The sequence below is a fragment of the Amaranthus tricolor genome, chromosome 10 (assembly GCF_026212465.1).
Source record: "Amaranthus tricolor cultivar Red isolate AtriRed21 chromosome 10, ASM2621246v1, whole genome shotgun sequence".
NCBI lineage: Eukaryota > Viridiplantae > Streptophyta > Magnoliopsida > Caryophyllales > Amaranthaceae > Amaranthus > Amaranthus tricolor.
In genome coordinates, this window is record NC_080056.1 from 1011652 (window position 1) to 1029702 (window position 18051).

The 18051-nt window shown below is 34.7% G+C and overlaps 3 protein-coding genes across 4 annotated transcripts; 1 reads left to right on the forward strand and 2 right to left on the reverse strand.

The window, feature by feature from the left end:
• Nucleotides 1-220: 220 nt before the first annotated feature.
• On the forward strand, nt 221-8547 carry LOC130826085 (uncharacterized). 2 transcript variants are annotated; one of them, XM_057691618.1, is made up of 14 exons: nt 221-306; nt 1599-2488; nt 2597-2631; nt 2729-2807; nt 2922-3000; nt 4356-4424; nt 4527-4672; nt 4954-5010; nt 5262-5421; nt 6219-6438; nt 6680-6790; nt 7402-7524; nt 7656-7707; nt 7932-8547. In XM_057691618.1, exons 2-14 carry the CDS (start codon nt 1715-1717, stop codon nt 8082-8084), a joined length of 2058 nt encoding a protein of 685 aa, XP_057547601.1. In that variant the 5' UTR covers nt 221-306; nt 1599-1714; the 3' UTR covers nt 8085-8547. The 2 variants fall into 2 exon arrangements, with proteins under 2 accessions (XP_057547601.1, XP_057547600.1); XM_057691617.1 differs by lacking the exon at nt 221-306 and adding an exon at nt 330-724.
• Nucleotides 8548-8804: 257 nt separating this feature from the next.
• Nucleotides 8805-10754, reverse strand: LOC130826086 (aspartic proteinase CDR1-like). The gene has a single exon (XM_057691619.1). The coding sequence runs from the start codon at nt 10630-10632 to the stop codon at nt 9310-9312; it is 1323 nt and encodes a 440-aa protein (XP_057547602.1). The 5' UTR covers nt 10633-10754; the 3' UTR covers nt 8805-9309.
• Nucleotides 10755-10888: 134 nt separating this feature from the next.
• On the reverse strand, nt 10889-13306 carry LOC130826087 (60S ribosomal protein L31-like). The gene is made up of 3 exons (XM_057691620.1): nt 13214-13306; nt 13036-13133; nt 10889-11316 (listed from the first exon to the last, which is right to left on the reverse strand). Exons 2-3 carry the CDS (start codon nt 13113-13115, stop codon nt 11037-11039), a joined length of 360 nt encoding a protein of 119 aa, XP_057547603.1. The 5' UTR covers nt 13116-13133; nt 13214-13306; the 3' UTR covers nt 10889-11036.
• Nucleotides 13307-18051: the final 4745 nt, after the last annotated feature.

Genomic DNA, 18051 nt, shown 5'->3' on the forward strand with positions numbered 1-18051 from the left:
TAATAAAGCTGTCTAAATCTTATTCTGCACCTTAAATAATTATAGTATTTTAGGAAATAATTTTCAATAAATAATAAGCTGCCACGTCAATATAATTGAACGGGAAAATATTAAATGAGAGTCTAATATGTGTCAGTCTCATTTCTTAATTAGTAGTCTTTATAAATTATAAATAGATTATAGATAATAAAATGTAAATTAAGAGCAATTAATAAATATAGTTAGAAGTAACTAGTGGTAGTATAGTGCTCTATGTTCCTTCTCTCTTTCAAATGTCCTTATTCGTGGTCTCAGAAATTCTTCTTTGTAAGTTTTCTTTCTTTTTTTTTTTTTAATTTCTTTTATTCATAAATTTGTACATTCAGTCTGGATTTAATTTGTTCATGAACTTCAATTTAACAATTTATTGGGGATTTAATCGAATTAGTTCACATGTTAAATTATTCTTAAATCTCTTGTTTTCCAATTGGTACCAGTCGTCAAATTGGTTATGTTACTAATACTAATTGCTAAGATTTTTTTATTTCTGGTGATAGCTGTTCGTTTTCCCCTTTCTAATTTAATTGGAAAAATTTGCTCAAAATACAAAGTAATTTTGCATAGATAGTCAATAGTTTATCATTTAATGCGTATTTCCAACCTTCAAATTTATATTGCCACTGATTTAATGCAGCTTTATTCGCAGTATTCGTATTATGCCCCAGAATGACTTTTTGCATTTTGGGTTAGTTTTTTCAATGTAATTATTTACTGTTGTTTCTGATTTGTATGAGTTGTCTATGTTGCGATTTCCCAATATTGTTAAATTGTGGAAATTTGATAAATGGGTGTTTTTTTGTTGGGGAAAAATTTGTAGGAGGTAAATAGTTTTGCAAGCCTGTAGCTTGATTGTTATGCACACAACGGAAGCAATTACCCAAAACAACCAAAAAAAATAAAATCAACAAGAACAAGAAAATACACCAAGATTTAAGATGGTTAATTATCAATGTGATAGCTACGTCCACTAGGCACCGAGAACAATTTTCACTATGAATGGAGAATTACAGAAATAAGATGAAACAGAGAAATTCTCAATTTTGTGGCTGTCCAATTGAATCTCTCTTTTTCTCTTTAGCTTTAAGGAATATGGTGTTTATATAGTAACCCTCGTTTACAAAGGAAATTAAGTAGAACAAAACAAAAAAACTGAAAAAGAAACGGTAACCTCCGCAGCCTGTAGGAAGCGACGACTCGTCGCCAAAATCACTGGAATATCAATTGAACATCCAATGCATCAGAAGGGAGTGACGATTCGACGCCTTCACCCTTCTCAGAAGCGACAACTCGTCACTTATCTCTGGAAATCGCCCCTTCTCTTGTTTCTTCCCATGTTTCAAACTCAGTTCAAGTCACCAAACATCAACATTGATCATAATGCAAAATATTGTCCGCATCATCATATTGTGACCGTAGTGTTTAGGTTTTTGGTTGACCGCAAAAGCTCCTTTGCTACTGATTGAAACAACATTTTTGCACTATGAGCTTGATAGAAGTAATGTTTTATGAAAACATGGTGTAGTGTCTTACTTGGAGTGTGTGATTTTTTGTCTATGCAGATGAAACGGAGCACTAGCTTGTTTTGAAGTTTAGTAGTTTGACATTTGCATATACTCTAGATATCACTTGGCTTGATTGCTCTTAGTAAGTTTAGGAGTTAGCAAAATTATACTACATGGATAACTTCCATGGAATTCCTCCTCCACCTGGTGTCCAGTCTGCGCCCAATTTCGCTACTCCAGCTTCATATGTACAATCGTCTCAGCACTTTGGAAATGTCCCAAGTCCTCATGAGCAATTTGCCCAATATCATAATAGCCATCCATACGATGTGCCTCCTTATGCAGCTCCGCCCCCACATGGGCAGACCTTTCAACATGCTGGTCCACCACAACATGCCCCTTATCCTGACTATGTACCTAATAACTATCAGTATGGTAATGGGTTTCCCCATCCCATGCCAGGCTATCAACCTCCACAACAAATGGTTTCCAATGCCGGTAACTTCAATGGCTTGCCGTACAGTATGAATCAGGCACCTCAATCAGGAGCTGGAACTGGAGTTGCTGGTGACTCATTGCCTTCAGGAAACGTGGTCGTTTCAGAGAATATAATGCAGGTACCTCAAGTAAATGAGCAGAAACAGAAGCTGGATGATAAAATTGATACTCAATCTGGAACAGTGATTTCCAAACCTTCAAGAGATCCTCAAAATGGCTTATCTTCGTCCTTCGTAGTCGTGAAAGATCAGAAGCAAAACCAACCAAATTCACAAGTTGAAGCCACAGAGGGGAATTCTATAGTGGAAAATGGACTCCATTCTTCTGAAACAGATAAAATTGCTTCTGAAGAGAATCAAGGAAAATGTCACAAAGCTTCTTTGCACTATCCTCAACGATCAGATGATGAAATTGAAACAGCTGCTCAAGTTGCTGTCTTACGTGAACAAGTATGCCTACTGGAGATCTGTCTTTATGTCTACTTTTATGCTTCTTTAGTGTTGTATGAATTATGAACTATGATGTGCATTTTATTTACCTTCTTCTTACCTGATCAGGAAATTTCCACCCAAAGGATTATAGAGAGCCAAAGGTTTGACTATACATACTTTTTAATTTAACTGTTGTAAATGCCTACAGAGTGCACCAGTAAAAGATGGCTCTCACATATTTTAGCTTTGTTACTCCAGACAAGCCAGAGGAACTAGCACTCTACCTGAAGATAGGAAAGACTTCTTGTCAGGACAGTGTGATCCCAATGCTATAAAGGTTGTTTGTCTTAATGGTATTTCAGAAATATTGCTTAGTAATGTTCAATTGCGTATTGTTAATAGCAGCTGAACCTTCTATATGTACATAATTTTCCCTGTTTGATTTCTGCAGGAGCATTTACTAAAGCTTACGGCAGAACATAGAGCAGAAATGACTGTAAAACGAGGGAAGCCCCCTGCTTCTGGGAAAGGTCTGTTCATGATGTAACTCTTGTTTTGGCATCAAATCGTTCTATTTATCTGTCATTATCTTAAGAATTAAGGACTAGACTCTAAAGGAATGAGATATCATGCTTTATTTATGAAATTGTAGTTTACGAAGATCTGTCTTGAATTGATGCCAGTTATATGTAAATATATGGAGCACAGCAGCAGTATTTAGCAATGATACAATTGACACTCAATGCTTTCCTTATCCTTCCGATTTAGAAATTTAACCATGGGGGTGCAAACTTGCAAAACTTATCAATACTTCATAACAGTGGTCATTACCTTTCTTTTTAAAGTCAATTAGTGATTCCAAGCAAGTACGAAGGGAACTTTCTATGTGAGTAAAAAGAATGGACCTTGTTTGTTGAAATATTTACTTTTCTATAGGCAATCATAGCCTTATTGGCCATAGGTCTTTGTTGTTTCTATTACGATTTTCAAGAGATTCTAGGTAATCTTATTTCTCAAATGTTCAAGTTCATAAAATTAGCTTTTGCTTTTTGCCAGTTTTCTATTCTGTATTTTGGGGTCCAAAAGCAAGCCATTTAGCTTTTCTCTTTTCACTTATGTGACCTTTGTGGATTCTTACAAAATGAAAAATAGATCCACTCTTTCTTCCTTATCTGGTTTATATTCATGTGTTTAACAGTTTGCTTGGGAACCATTTTAATGTGGAATCGGGAGAAAAGTAAAACTATTAAAATTAGAAGAAAATTAAACCGAGGAAATCAAAGAATGAATCTAACCTTTACTTGTTTGGTTTTTGTTATGGATAAATAAGGAAATCATCAGTTATTCACAGATTTTCCATCACCTATTACAAGGGTACTTTTGAAATTCCTGCCAAATTTGGTCTAAAGTCTAAAATAAAAGGAGGATTGTTTTTAATTGATTAGTGGAACATGTAAGACGAATTATAATTATCAACTTTGCTTTTGTTTTAGGTAATAATATACTTTGTATACATGAGTTGTAGAAACACACGCATGTGCACTCACTTACTCTCTCACTCACACATACAGATTCTAGATTACTATTGATAGTGCTCCAAGCGCTCTAGGCACATAAGATGTATGATTTATGTTTTGGATCTTCCTGGCTTAAAACCATTATTGAATGTGTCACTTCTCATTCACCCACCTCAGCCATTAATTTTGGGTGTGATTGTGTGAATGTGTAATATCCTTTTTATAATGTTTACACGTTAGTAAATCTCTGATTTCATTTCTTTGACTGAATGAGCTATAACACGTTATGATGAGTTAAATGCTATGATCTTCTTCTCACCCTTGTGTCACATGTATATTTTATTCAACTATTGATTTGGCGACATCAGATAACTTGGAGATTGGTAATGGCTATGGTGTACCTGGTGGAGGCGCTTATTCCAATGCTGTACAACCTAGTAAGAGGGGTTCAGATCTTTGTTCCTATTTTTTGGTCTCTTGAAGTACTTCATATAATGGATAGGTGATCTGAACTATCTTTATGAAACTGAGACATGCAGGTGCTAGTGGTATTGAAGTGAGCAACAATAATACTGGATTGACTGGAGAATTAAATCAGAAGCAAGGGATAAAGGAGTTGCCGGAGTACCTCAAAAAGAGGTTGAGAGCAAGAGGAGTTTTGAAAGATGATGCCGCTCTTGATGACGTATGTTTTAATATCTGATTAATATCGGTTAATGCGGACTCTTAGAGTGGATTAATGATCGGATATTAGTTCTTTGAAAGTGAAAATGCTAAATAGTTCAATGTAGTCAGTCTTGCTTTTGTTGTATTATGCTGGTAGTTTCTAACTAATTGATGAAAAGATAAATTTATAATGGAATTCTGTTGGTTTTGTCTATTTTGAAATTTTTATCTAATGAATGCAAGCCTATGAGACCTTTAACTAGGTTCCTTTCTTCTTTAATTCCATTGACTCTTTCTCAGAAGCTAGAAGTTCAATCAACTCAATCATCAGGGGATATCAACTTGCCTCCTGGATGGGTAAGTTATTCTGTTGCATCTCTTTTCTGTGAAGTGATTCAATGCTGAAGTAGAGGCTATAAATTTTTCATGTCACGTCTACTAGTGCTTAAAAGAATATTTCACAAGTATTATTTTAGTATTTTTTAATTTGTTTATTGTGAGCTCTTACATATTTAGACTTTGGCTGGACTGTGGTGTGTATTTCTGATCTGCTTTTGGATAAATTTTTGTTTGGAGGCTTACTTCTTGTGGTTGACATCTTGAAATAGGCTGAAGCCAAGGATCCTGAAAGTGGTGCCACATACTTTTACAATCAAAGCACTGGAAAGAGTCAGTGGGAGAGACCTGTAGACACAAATGCAAGTTCTCAAAACCCTTCAACGTCAGCATTGGGAGAAGATTGGGTGGAAGTACTTGATGAAACATCTGGTATGCTATGACCATATTTGTGATCCTATTATGTCAACAAGAAATAGCCTCTATAGGGATTGGAAAATTGTTTCTAAGATCATCATTTTTCCTCACTACTCTCCTTGATCCTTTCTCTCGCTAGAAAGATTAGGCTTCATTTCTCTCTCAAATAAATAGCCCATTCTTTTTGTGCATAATGTGTGTGGTAGCTTCAAAATATTTAAGACTTATTGAAATCCATCAAATGATAGGAGTCTAGGTCTTGACCATTTTTTTCCTGAGTATTGAGTCTTGAGCATTTTTTTCCTTCCTTTTAGTTGGATTATTGGTAATTTAAATCACTTTTCTCTTTCCTTTGTCCGATGATTTAATTTGGGTAACCTGTGCTTGAACTTGATGAAAATTTGATATATTATTTGAAAATAATTATTTTTGGGTTGGATACTTCAACTTTCAATATGAAATGGCTGTTTGAGCAGAGTACTAGGAAGTCGTAGTAATTCTGTGTTTGTTAGCTTTTCTTTTTATATTTTAGGGGTATAAAGTGTTAATCCTATGATTTTGTGGGGCCTCTTTCTATGTCAGTAGCACAGGGCCTCAAAGTTGTTTTAAATGGCTGTGGATGGGTCTTGGTTCCCTCTATCTCTCTTTATCTCACTGTTTATAAGGAGATTATCATTTTTTTAATGTCTTCTGTCCCATTAGCTTTCTGGAATCTTATGGTTCCTAAGATTACGGCGGTCAAGGTTTACCTTAAACCTGAATGCTAATTTTTACAATGACTCTAGATTGGACTGACTTCTCTTTCTGTGCAGGTCAAAAATACTACTATAATAAGAAAACTCAAGTTTCACAATGGCAACCTCCTCAAGTAATGCTGGAGGCTACTCCAGCGCATGCTTCAGATGTTACGTCCAAAAATCTTCATGATAGTAAATGGCCGGAGCAATCTTCCATGTCAGAAAGATGCTTAGGTTGTGGTGGTTGGGGGGTGGGACTTGTACAGGCCTGGGGTTATTGTAACCACTGCACTAGGTATCTTGGTCTCCCTTGCTAATATTTCTGTTTGCTTATCATGCTCGTTCCTGTATTTATTAGAATAAGTATGACTTAATTCAGACCCAATCTACACAACTACTTCTGAAATTCGGATATATGTGAAGTTGATATGCTAACCATCAGATATTTATATGTCTACTTTAATATGACCCAAGGCAATTTTGCTGAAACTTAAAACAGTCAATCTAAAAGCCGTTATATGTTTGTTTTAACGCAGGACTCTCAACCTTCCTCAAAGCCAATACATAGCACAAGGTGGAAGCAGTCAACAGAGTAAAATTGACATGAATGGCAGGCAAGATTCAGACAGCAGATCTTTGAACCAAAGGTGTGGGGTGTCTCGTCTTTAGATTATATTATGAGGTCATGTCTTGGTAATTTGTCCTGGAAGTTATTCTAAATGCATCAGTACTTCGCTTGTTTTGAATAAATCTGATTTATTAATCTAGATTCTAGAACATCAAATCTTCCATTAAAGAAGATACTCAGGCTTGCAATAGTTTTATGAAAAGTCTTGAGTCTCCAAATTACAGGTGGGTTATGTCTTGTAGGACAAATTATTCCTTGCAGTCTTGTAATCTTGCAGGAAAATGTAGGGAGGGACTCTCGAAAAACTCTCGTGACTGTTAGTTGTCCCCAAACCAAATGTTTTGGATGGAGTGAGATAGATTATCTACTCCTTTGTGCTTATTTTGAATTCTTTAAATTTAGTGTATGTAGAGGTGAATATTATGTAGCTATTAAGAGCTTTTTTTTTTTTTTTTTTTTTTTTTTTTTTTTTTTTATTATAGGGTAGGTTGAGTGAAGAGTGGGGCTATGTCAGATTAGATCCTAGGATCTTGTCTGGATAAAACGATATTTGCTCCAACTAAGGCAAGACTCAATTCTCAAAAGAGAGATCTTTGAAAATTACATAATTAATTTAAATATTGGTTCCAGGTCCAGTTCACGCCCACCAGTTGGTAAAGGCGGTAGATACAATAAGAAACGAACTTACAGTGAGGATGAGGAGTTGGATCCAATGGACCCAAGCTCTTATTCTGATGCTCCTCGTGGTGGGTGGTAAGTTGACTGCTATATGGCTTTTTGGCCCTTAAATCTGCTTGCTTGAAGCAGGTGTGGGGAAAACAATGAGGAAGCGTATTGCTTCTCTTTGTTAATTAGAGTGGCTGGTAATTGTTGTATCTATACAGGGTTGTAGGTCTGAAGGGAGTGCAACCACGGGCAGCAGATACAACAGCGACAGTATGCTTATTTACCTTTTCTCTTGTTTGGGCAACTTACATAGAATCTTCCTTGGTTATGTTGAGTGAAATGTTATTTAGAAGACGTTTGAGCGAAAATATCTAGAAGACGTTTAATTTAATGACTTAAAACGAAAAGTGGCCTTTTAATTTGAAGCATAAAAGTTTAGATGATGTCGATCTTGTTCTGAATATGAACTTTACTCGGGTGATATGTGTTTTCAGGGACCTCTTTTCCAGCAGCGTCCATACCCTTCTCCGGGAGCTGTGTTGCGAAAGAATGCAGAAGTGGCTTCACAAAAGAAGAAACCAGGCTCTCATAACACTCCAATCTCTAAGAGAGGTGATGGAAGCGATGGACTGGGTGATGCTGACTAATTTCCAAGCGAATTTGGTGCACACAAAATCGGTAATAGGATGATTATCCGTGGACCGCTTTATAGAAATTTACTCCCTCTGTTCTTGCGAGTCCCCTCTCCCTCCCTCCTTTGTGATGATCGCCTTTATCCGCAGTGAACCGAACTCAAGGGGACAGTTAGACGGAGGAGCGTCGGGTTAGGCTAAGCTGTTTTGCCCTTGTATTTGTAAAAGGTTGGTTCTTTTGCTACATTTTATAAATCATCTTACCCAGAACTAGGAGTATTTAGTCGAAAACTCGAGTGTCAAATCAAATCAAATTAATTTATAATGTTGTAAGATGAAAGTTTGTGATATTTTTCTTGATACTAGATGAATCAGACCATAACATGAACTATTTATAGAGATAAAATCAAAATATGTAGTACTTCCTTTGGTGTAATGCTCATTGTTTTAATAGAGAACCATTAATCCTTATGATCAAGAGCTTTTATTTCTTCGCAAGGTAGAAAATTTGCCTATTTCCTCTTCATAGCAACTTTAAATTTTATTTCCCACTAAACGAAATTAGGATCGGGGTTTGGTGAGGAAAATAAAGCATATAGAATCATTAACATTATAAGTTGTTTTTGACAGTGAAAATGGTTCAACCTCTACTTGTATAGAACAATAAAAATAATCAGAAAATTAAACTAAAATCAGCAGTTTTAATCAAGGTAGAACCTCTAATATTGACGTTGTACTAATAACATTGTTAAGATTTTCAAGAAATTGAGTCCAACACTTGGATTGAAATAACAGAAGTTATATATCGATTATACATAAATGTTACAAGTGAGAATTATAACTAGAATTGTGTTAATATGAAATAACAAGTCGGCGGTCAAATGGTTTGTTATGGATTCCACCATGTGTAACATCTATACATACTTCTTGTTGCATATTTATTATATTGTTATAGAAAATTTGTTTTAAATTTCATTATAAAATAATCACACTTGCAAAAAAAATACCTTTAAGTATTCGCCTTTTTATTTTAAAAAAATTTCATTATAAAACACAACCAATTTAACGGGTTGATATGCAACATTACCTTTACATCAATGTAAGGTATTTGTTTTTATTGAATCTTAATTGTAAACATCATCTACTATTAACATATTAGCCATAATTAACCGGTTTGCACAAAATCACATATTTCATTTCAATTTACAACAAAAAAAAGTAGAGATTTAAAAGTTTCACTTCAATTTCTAAAATGTGATTCAAGAACTTCACATTCGATACGTTGAAACGACACAAGCATTTCACCAAGATCATACCCAACACTATAATATTGTTGAAATAAGCTCCCTAAAACTGAAACTCCTTCTACAGGACTTGGCAACACAGCCAAGCAAAACATTTCATTTCCCACTTGTAAGAACAAGTTTGAAACATCCATAACAACATTTACGTCTCTTTCGAAATGGAAAATCAGCCCTCGAAATTCTTGTATGTCCATTACGTTTCCCTTATAACATCGCTCGAAAGGAGGATCAAGCCATAGTTCTGATACCAACCCAATGTCTTGTTCCAACTCCTCGACTAGCTTATAGTAAGCAGCCGGTGCTAAGAAGGTTAACGTCGTTGCTGATTCAATAATCACTCCTTGACCACCCGACTCACTTACTTGAAAAACGTCCGGTGGAATATCTAGCCGTCTTTTCCCTATACTTAGACCTTCGAGTACTAGATTATACCTCCCTTCGATCACCTTCAATGATGTCGTTTGGCCTTCGAGAAAGACTCCTTTGCCTAGTACTAATTGATTTTTCGCATCAGGATCACTCGTATTCCCAAAGCAATAGGTGAATTTAGGCTCGATTATTGAGCTCATTTGCATTACTAAAGATAGATTATGATACCCTAACCCAAGAATTCCATCATATTGAGTAGGACTAGTACTATTAAGTTCATTTTCATCAACGTTGTCGTCGTTTTCGATACCAAAAATGATGTCTTGTAAAGCAAAAAATCGTTCATCCGAAGTCTCGAGTGTGAAGTTATCGCTTCCAAGAAGGCTATATGCAAGAGGAAAGTCTGCATAAACAGAACTAAAACTACACATATTGAAAGAATCACAAGAATTGTTAGGTACTAGAGTACATATAGAAGAATTACAAGGTATAGGATTGTAAGTTGAGGATTGCTTTCGATTATAACCTCGAGTCAAAACTAACTCGCTAGCAGTATCGACAGAAGCAAGTAATTCAACTCTAGGTGTTCCAATGCATATTTTGACGAAATACTCGCCATCATTACCTTCCATACTTCCTTGAAAATCAACACCGCTCATATTGTCATTAGCATTGTTAATAAGATAAGAAAGGCGAGCTTTTGACCTTACGAAAGATTGTCTAATGCGTTCATAAGGACTGTCTCGGGGATTGTATAAGGGCGAAAGGGAGGAGTCGCGATGGATGAGGCTTAAATGGATCTTTGTTTGTTGTTCAGATGAAATTTGGGCAAGAATAGATGATAGAATCAGAAATGATACTTGTGTGTTAAGATGTCTATTATTAGACATTGTGCAATGATTGGTGTTTACTTAATTGAGGAAGTAGTGTTCAAATTTATATACTTTGCATAGGGACATGTAATTTTTGTTGGCTACCAGAATGTTTGTATAAGATTATTAAGATTAGAATAGTAGGAGAAAAGTAGATTCAACAAACTCCCACCTTCTATTTTTATTTTATGTTATCATACCGTCATATCTATTTTTGGAAAGTAATGCTTGTGTAGTTGTAGGTGTGCATTTTTTAACAACATTGTCATGTGTGTTGTTGCAAACAAAATAGAATCATAATTCATTAGTAGATAGCAGCTCAAAACAGTAAGCATCATCAAAAATACAATTGTTCAAAAAATCAAAACACAAAAAAAAAAGGGATTTAAGCTACCTATTTCCCTGGTCAAATAAGGTTTCGCTTAATCTTCATCTTCAATAACTTTAGTACCAAGACCCTTTAAACCTTCAGCGGGAATTTCAGCAACGGTAACCAATGAGTAGAGCTCCTCCTTGGCATCCTCATCGTCGTTTCTCTTGCGTGCAATGCGAACTCTGATCCTCCTTGGAACACTCCTAATACCCCTGCTCCAGATTTGTTTGTTCAGCTTGACATCTACTCTCACATCCTTGGTGCCCATTGCCTTCTCAGCGAAAGCCTTGATTTCCTTGATGGCTTTGGGTGCCTTCTTCTTGAATGTGCTGCCACACAAATCAGTGTCAACATAACACCATCGATGATTGAAAATAGACCAAACAGATACACAAACAAAAGTTTTTACATTAACACTACAAATGCAACAATGTCTTCCAAGAGTCACTAATTGTACAAACCATGGGAAACAAAACAATTTTCATGCATACTATGATGAGCTCACTTGTAAACATAAATTCAGAGTATCAATAATACTCCATGATAACTACGGTGCAGAATAATAAATAGTAAACCGAACCAATGATTCATGTTTGGCGTCTTGGTGAAGGGAAAAACTAGAAAAAACCCTATATACATCAATTCCATATTTCCCGTTATAATTAAAGCTTGACACAAAACACCTTTCAACAAATTATATACTAAAAAAATCATTGGATGATACTTTCGTCACTCAAAAATATATCCACACTTAACACCTATTCCCGTAATCAAACAACACTCTTAAAAAAAGTCTATTAAAGTACATAGACTACAAGGCTACAAAAACAACCAACATTGATCAATCAACAAGAAAAGCCGGAACAAACTGTGGTTAACGAAAAATCATGCCAAAAAACCCAAATAAATATTAACAAAAACAATGTCCCACACATTCACATCTCACACAAATTCTGAGAAATATTTGGGATGTCTTTGCGATGTTAAAATCTTTGATTGCTTTTATAACAGTATGATGGATGTTAAAAAGTGAAAATCTTAGATTGCTTTTATAACAGGTATTGAAATATTTTTGTGGTCTTATTAACCTAGATGTCATTATAAGGAAATTTGTCATGTTTTCTTTGTCTGTGTTCTTATCTCCTAGCTTTTTAGTGCAAATTTGAAAATTTTATCATGTACCAATAAAAACTATTTGTGTCGTATTGTATCATGTTCATTGGGGGCATCAGATTGGTTTCATGTTAGGTGTTTCACTTGTGTCCACATTGGTTTTTACATTCTTAAAGATCCATTTTTGAACTTAGGTTCAATTGTACAAGGTTAGGTAAATATAAAATCAAGTCTATTTTAAACATCTTGTATATATACGGTGTAGGAAGACTAACGTGTAAAAAATATTTGTTCTGAGGACAACTTCTTAACATTAGAGTTTAGGAAGTCGTGTACACTTTTCCCTTTCTGATGAAGTTTTATCAAACTTAAACATGAACGGATTTTTAAGGTGGTTCTTTCTATTGTGTTATCTGGTAAGTTTATTGATAATAGATAGAATTTTATTCTGCACGCTGTTGAAATAAGGCTCCATGAAAATGAAATTACTAGGTGTTTTGGTTATAATATACTCTAGAGGTAAATGGAACTCACTTTATTCCTTGCTTAGAACAATAGACATTTGGGTATAAAGCTCAGTATTTAATATTGATTGATGACAACACCAAAATCCTAAAATGATTCCTTTAGAAATTCAAAACACAAATAATCAAATTCAGAACCAATTCGAGGATAGCATCATCAAAATGAAGTACATACACTACATTTTACACATTTAATGAAACCCTAATTTATCCCAAACCTATTTACAACCAGATCGATGATAGCATCATCAAAATGAATTACATAAAAGTAAAAATTCCACCTCTAAATAACTAATCAGATAAAAACCCACCCAACAACTTCAAGACCAAATTTAAGAAATACCGGATTCACACACCATCAACTCATCATCCAAAAACACAATTAAACCATAATGAAGTAAAAGAAAGTACCATCCGTGAAGACGTTTGTGGAGATTAATGGTGTACTCCCTAGTAACAACTTCTTCTTTTCTTCCTTTGTTCTCAACCATTTTTGCTGCCTCCTTTTCCTGCATGAATTAAACAAATTCCATGTGTAAGATTCAATAATCACCAATAATTTGTATCTGTAGATTGAAGAGAATGATACCTTGGTATTTGGTAATGCGGAGAGGAGTAGAGAGCGAGAAAGTATGGAAAGGGAGTAGATGAAAAGCCCTAATATCCCCTAATTACTTTGGGTTTGGGCCTTCGGTTTTGGGCTTCAACAGATTGGCCCAAGTTTAAATATACCTTGACATAGCCCATCTCTCATACCCGTCTTTTCCAATCACAAATTCTTAAATGAGACGATTTTATGGTTAGATAACCACTATTAAATTGATTTATGTATATTAAATATATGAGTTCGTCTTACGGCAAGACGAATTGCTTGGTTCCTTTATTAATATCAGTTATTATTATCAATACAGCTCGTCTTGCATGAGACCGTCTTACCATGAGACGAGTCCATATAATAGCCCATTTTTTCAATTGATTACTTTAAGACCACAAGTAATCGTTTTAAGGTTATCATATACATATTATAATTCAGGAAATCTTGTGCCACGTGTCATTCACATATAACACAATTTACTGCTTAAAAATTTCCCTTTAACATTACCGAAACTCTTAAAGGGATTATCAATTACTGACATCATCAAGTATAAGCCTTATCAATTTTGTAAGCATTCTTCTTTGCATTGAAACTCTTAAACGTCAATTAAAGCTTTTCAATTCCTCTGCATTATTAAGTACAACTTTTCTTTTTCCTCCTTTTGACATTCCTTTGCATTTGTTCTTTGGCATTAAAACTACTAATAATGATATTTAAAGCTTTTTATCAGTGCCACATGCATAGTTTGCCTTATTTATATAATTGGATTTCAAAGTCTTTATTAAGTGAATCCCACAAACTTAAGAAAGAGTAGATGGTGTTTTAAGAGTAGATTTTATTGATTATTTAAATTAGTATGAAAATTGAGATAAAAGTGGAGAAAGATATTAACGGTGAATTTTGGGTTTTTTTGTTTCGTTGTTATGTGAATATACAATTTTATCTCGGAAATTTTAAGAGTATAGATGTGGGATAAAATAAAGTTTATAAATTAAGACAAATATTGAATAAGTTGAATGGAGATGAAATCGAAGCAAAGAAAAAGAAGATATTGATATAGATGATGTTTTGTTTTCATGTTGACATGTTGTGTAGTTATAGATGTTATAATAATCAAATATATGTTGTTATGATGATGATCAAGTTTAGTATGCATATGAGTAGTTTCTCTTTTAAGTATTACTTCTTTTCAAGGGTTAGTGAATATTTTTGATTATAAATATTAGTGTTAGATTATTTGATAAACTTAACACAAATTGAAGATATTTTGTATTATAATTAGTTGATAATTTGATAATTTTATGTTTTTTTGGTTATGTTAAAATTTTATAGATATATAATTCAAAATAACATTTCTATTAATTAAAAAACAATGCCTATATTAATATTATAGATTTTTCATAAAATACTTCAATAATCACATGCATGGCACGGGTAAATACCTAATAAATAATCATTCTAAGACTATACAAAGTAATTGCACTAAAATTATAAGTGATCACTCTAACGTTATAAGTGATCATTTTAAGACAAAAATTTTATATTGGGCCAGCCCAATAGAGATGGTCTCACTATGGAAAATTTGAAACAATAAGACAAAAAAATCAAAAAAAGGAACAAAATAGTATAATTGTCATCTTATTTCCAAAACTAAGCGTGAAAATTTCAAACCTATGGTATGGGTTTGTTCGCAGTTAGTAACTGCGAACAGGTCAAAATAAGTCAAACAGTTGTTCGCAGTTAGTAACTGCGAACAGCCCTTTGACTTATTTTGACCTGTTCGCAGTAACAGATAGCTCCACAATTACGCAGAAGCTTCCTTTCGTTCTCATTTTCCTATTTTTCAAAACCCTAGCTTAATACTACTTGACACTCTCCCTTCAAAACCAATATTAGACTAGCTTGAATCCATCAATTGTTGCGTTACTCTTTCAATTTGGCACTTCAAAATTAGTCTGGAATACTCTAGATCGCACAAAGGTAAAGTTTTATGCATTTTTTTAGTATATATATATATATATATATATATATATATATATATATATATATATATATATATATATATATATATATATACATTTTCAGGGTTTTGATGAAGTTTGGTTGTTTTGTCAAATGTAGGTTACTAGTTCTTTAAATCAACACTCTTCTTAATCATTCATAACTATTCAAGGTAATGTGTAATTGTTTTCATAGCTTTATGTTGTTTTTTTTAAGTATTGTTGTTGATGAGCATATTGAATTAGTTAAATTTGATGTAAATTATATATTATTAGAATTGTTGATGTTGGTATTAGAAATATCATTTATGAACTTATTAATTGATTTATTATTTTGATTTTATGTGCATTATATATGTATGAACTTAGTTACATTATGGACTTTATTAATATGTAGACCAAAAAAGATTATAATCAAATGACTATAATGTACTTGTATGGGCATGAAGTTGTTGATGATGTTGATTTTGTTTGTATTAATGTAGAAAATGGCATCATTTCGCATCACTATAGTATGTTTTTGGAATGGTTGTACGTATTCGTGAAAGTAGTGGCAAAGTTCATTATGTTGGGGGAAGACGTAAGTTGTTTGCATGCAACTCGAACATGGATTTGAATTAGTTTAAACGTTTTATATGTTCTAAGATTGGATTGGACCCCACTAGAAATACCGTAAGTATAAGCTTTAAATATGACATGACTGGAGAATTACTTGCCTTTCCTGTTGAGGATGATAAGGCTATATAGATGCTATGTGGGAGCATTCAAAGTCCATCCAAATTCCCTCTTTGGAGTTATACGTTGAAGTACTCTTAGGGAATGTAGTTGCTTCTAATCCTACTCCTGCCCCTATGCCTATATCAACTCAAGAAACTCTTAATCTTTTCCTTCCTTCCACATCTTGTACTTTTTCTCAACCCCCTACGAATCAAGTTCCAATTGATTCAATGGTTAACTTAGGAGAAAGTGATGAGATAGGACCTTGGGATGATGGAAAGGAGAGTGATGAGCTCATTGACGATCCTTCTGAGGATGATGTGGATGTCGATGAGGATGCGCTGGCAAATGAATGACCCTAGGCAACATTCTTACAATCATTTCTCCTACACCTTATTCTTTATGTCCACCTCTAGACGAGTGTGAGGAGGACAACTCATGGAGGACTTGGGCTTGTAATACCACTTACATCGAAGAAGGAGAGTTGGAGAAGGGTATGATGTTTGATAGTAAGGAAGCGTTGTTAGAAGCTTTCAGAGTGTATCATATTCGTTGAAATGTGGAGTACAGAACGGAGACCTAGAACCAAACTGTCCTTACCTTGAAGTATAAGCGGGGTTGTTCGTGGAGACTTAGGGCTACGTTTGATTCATATTTATCTTCATGGCGTATTGTTATGTATAATGGTAAGCATGGTTCTTGTGTTTTGGGTAGTGACACTGTTTCGGCTGGACACATTCACTTGACATCTTCTATCATTAACAATGTCATTAGAAATTGTATTGCTAAAGACCTATCCATTAAGGTATCTATCGTACAACAGATGGTTAAAGATCGTTTTGGTGTGGATGTGAATTATAAGCGAGCGTAGTGTGCTAAGCAATAACTCTTGTTGTCCATATACGAAACTTGGGAAGGTTCTTACTCACTCCTTCCACGCTTTTTAGAAGCTTTGCAACATTCCAACCCGGGCTTAGTACTTGAGTGGTTTTTTAAGGAGGACAATGACACGGGTGTATTTGTGCGACCTAATATTAGGATCTTCCAACGGGTCTTTTGGGCCTTTAAACCTTGCATTGAAGGCTTTAACCATTGTAAACCTCTTATCACCATTGACGGCACACACTTGTATGGTAAGTATCGTCATACCTTATTGACTGCCATTGCCCAAGATGGTGATAAGAGAATCTTTTCATTATTGTTTGCCTAGGTAGAGAAGGAGTGTATAGGTGCATGGTCTTGGTTCATGGCTTTTATTTGTTAGCATGTCACACAGAGGATGGGTTTATGTTTTATTTCTGATAGACAAGAACCTGATGCCTATCATAGATTTTGCTTACGTCATTTGCTTAGCAACTTTAATCGTGCTATGGGTAATGTTAAGCTGAAGAAGTTGTTTGGTAGAACTGCTGAGCAAAGACAACAAGTTAAGGTAATGAATGGCTTAAAGGCAATTGCGACTGCAAAACGAGAGGCAATTTTCTGGATTGATGACGTGGGTGATATGTCTAAGTGGTCGTTGTGTCATGATGGAGGTCATATGTACGACGTTAATAACACGAACTTAGCTGAAGTTTTCAACTATGTGATGAAGGGTGTATGTTTCTTACCTTTGACAACACTTGTTGAATTCACCTTCTATCAGGTTAACGATTATTTTGTTCAAAGACGTGAACGGGCTAGTGCATGGTTACTTGGAGGACACATGTACACAACGCATGCCACCATGATTATCAATAGAAACATCGAGAAGGCAAATTAGGATGACATAATTGCGTTCAATTATGGAAGAGGTGTATTCGAAATTAAGACTGGGAGGGAAAATAGAGGATCGTCCAAGGGGGTAAGATTCAACATGTGGACTTGAATCAAATGAAGTGCACATGTAACAAACTTGAGATATACCACCTACCTTGTTCATATGTACTTGCTGTTTGCATCAAACGACACCTTTTATATGAGCGGTTTGTGGATCCGTGCTATACTTGACGACCCCTGGGAGTGCATCGCCGAGTATAGCTGGGGCTCCGCAACCCTAAGATACTTGTACAGGAGACTATGTGGTGCTGCCCATAAGAACGTCAATGTGATTGCAGGACCACCAGTCATATTACA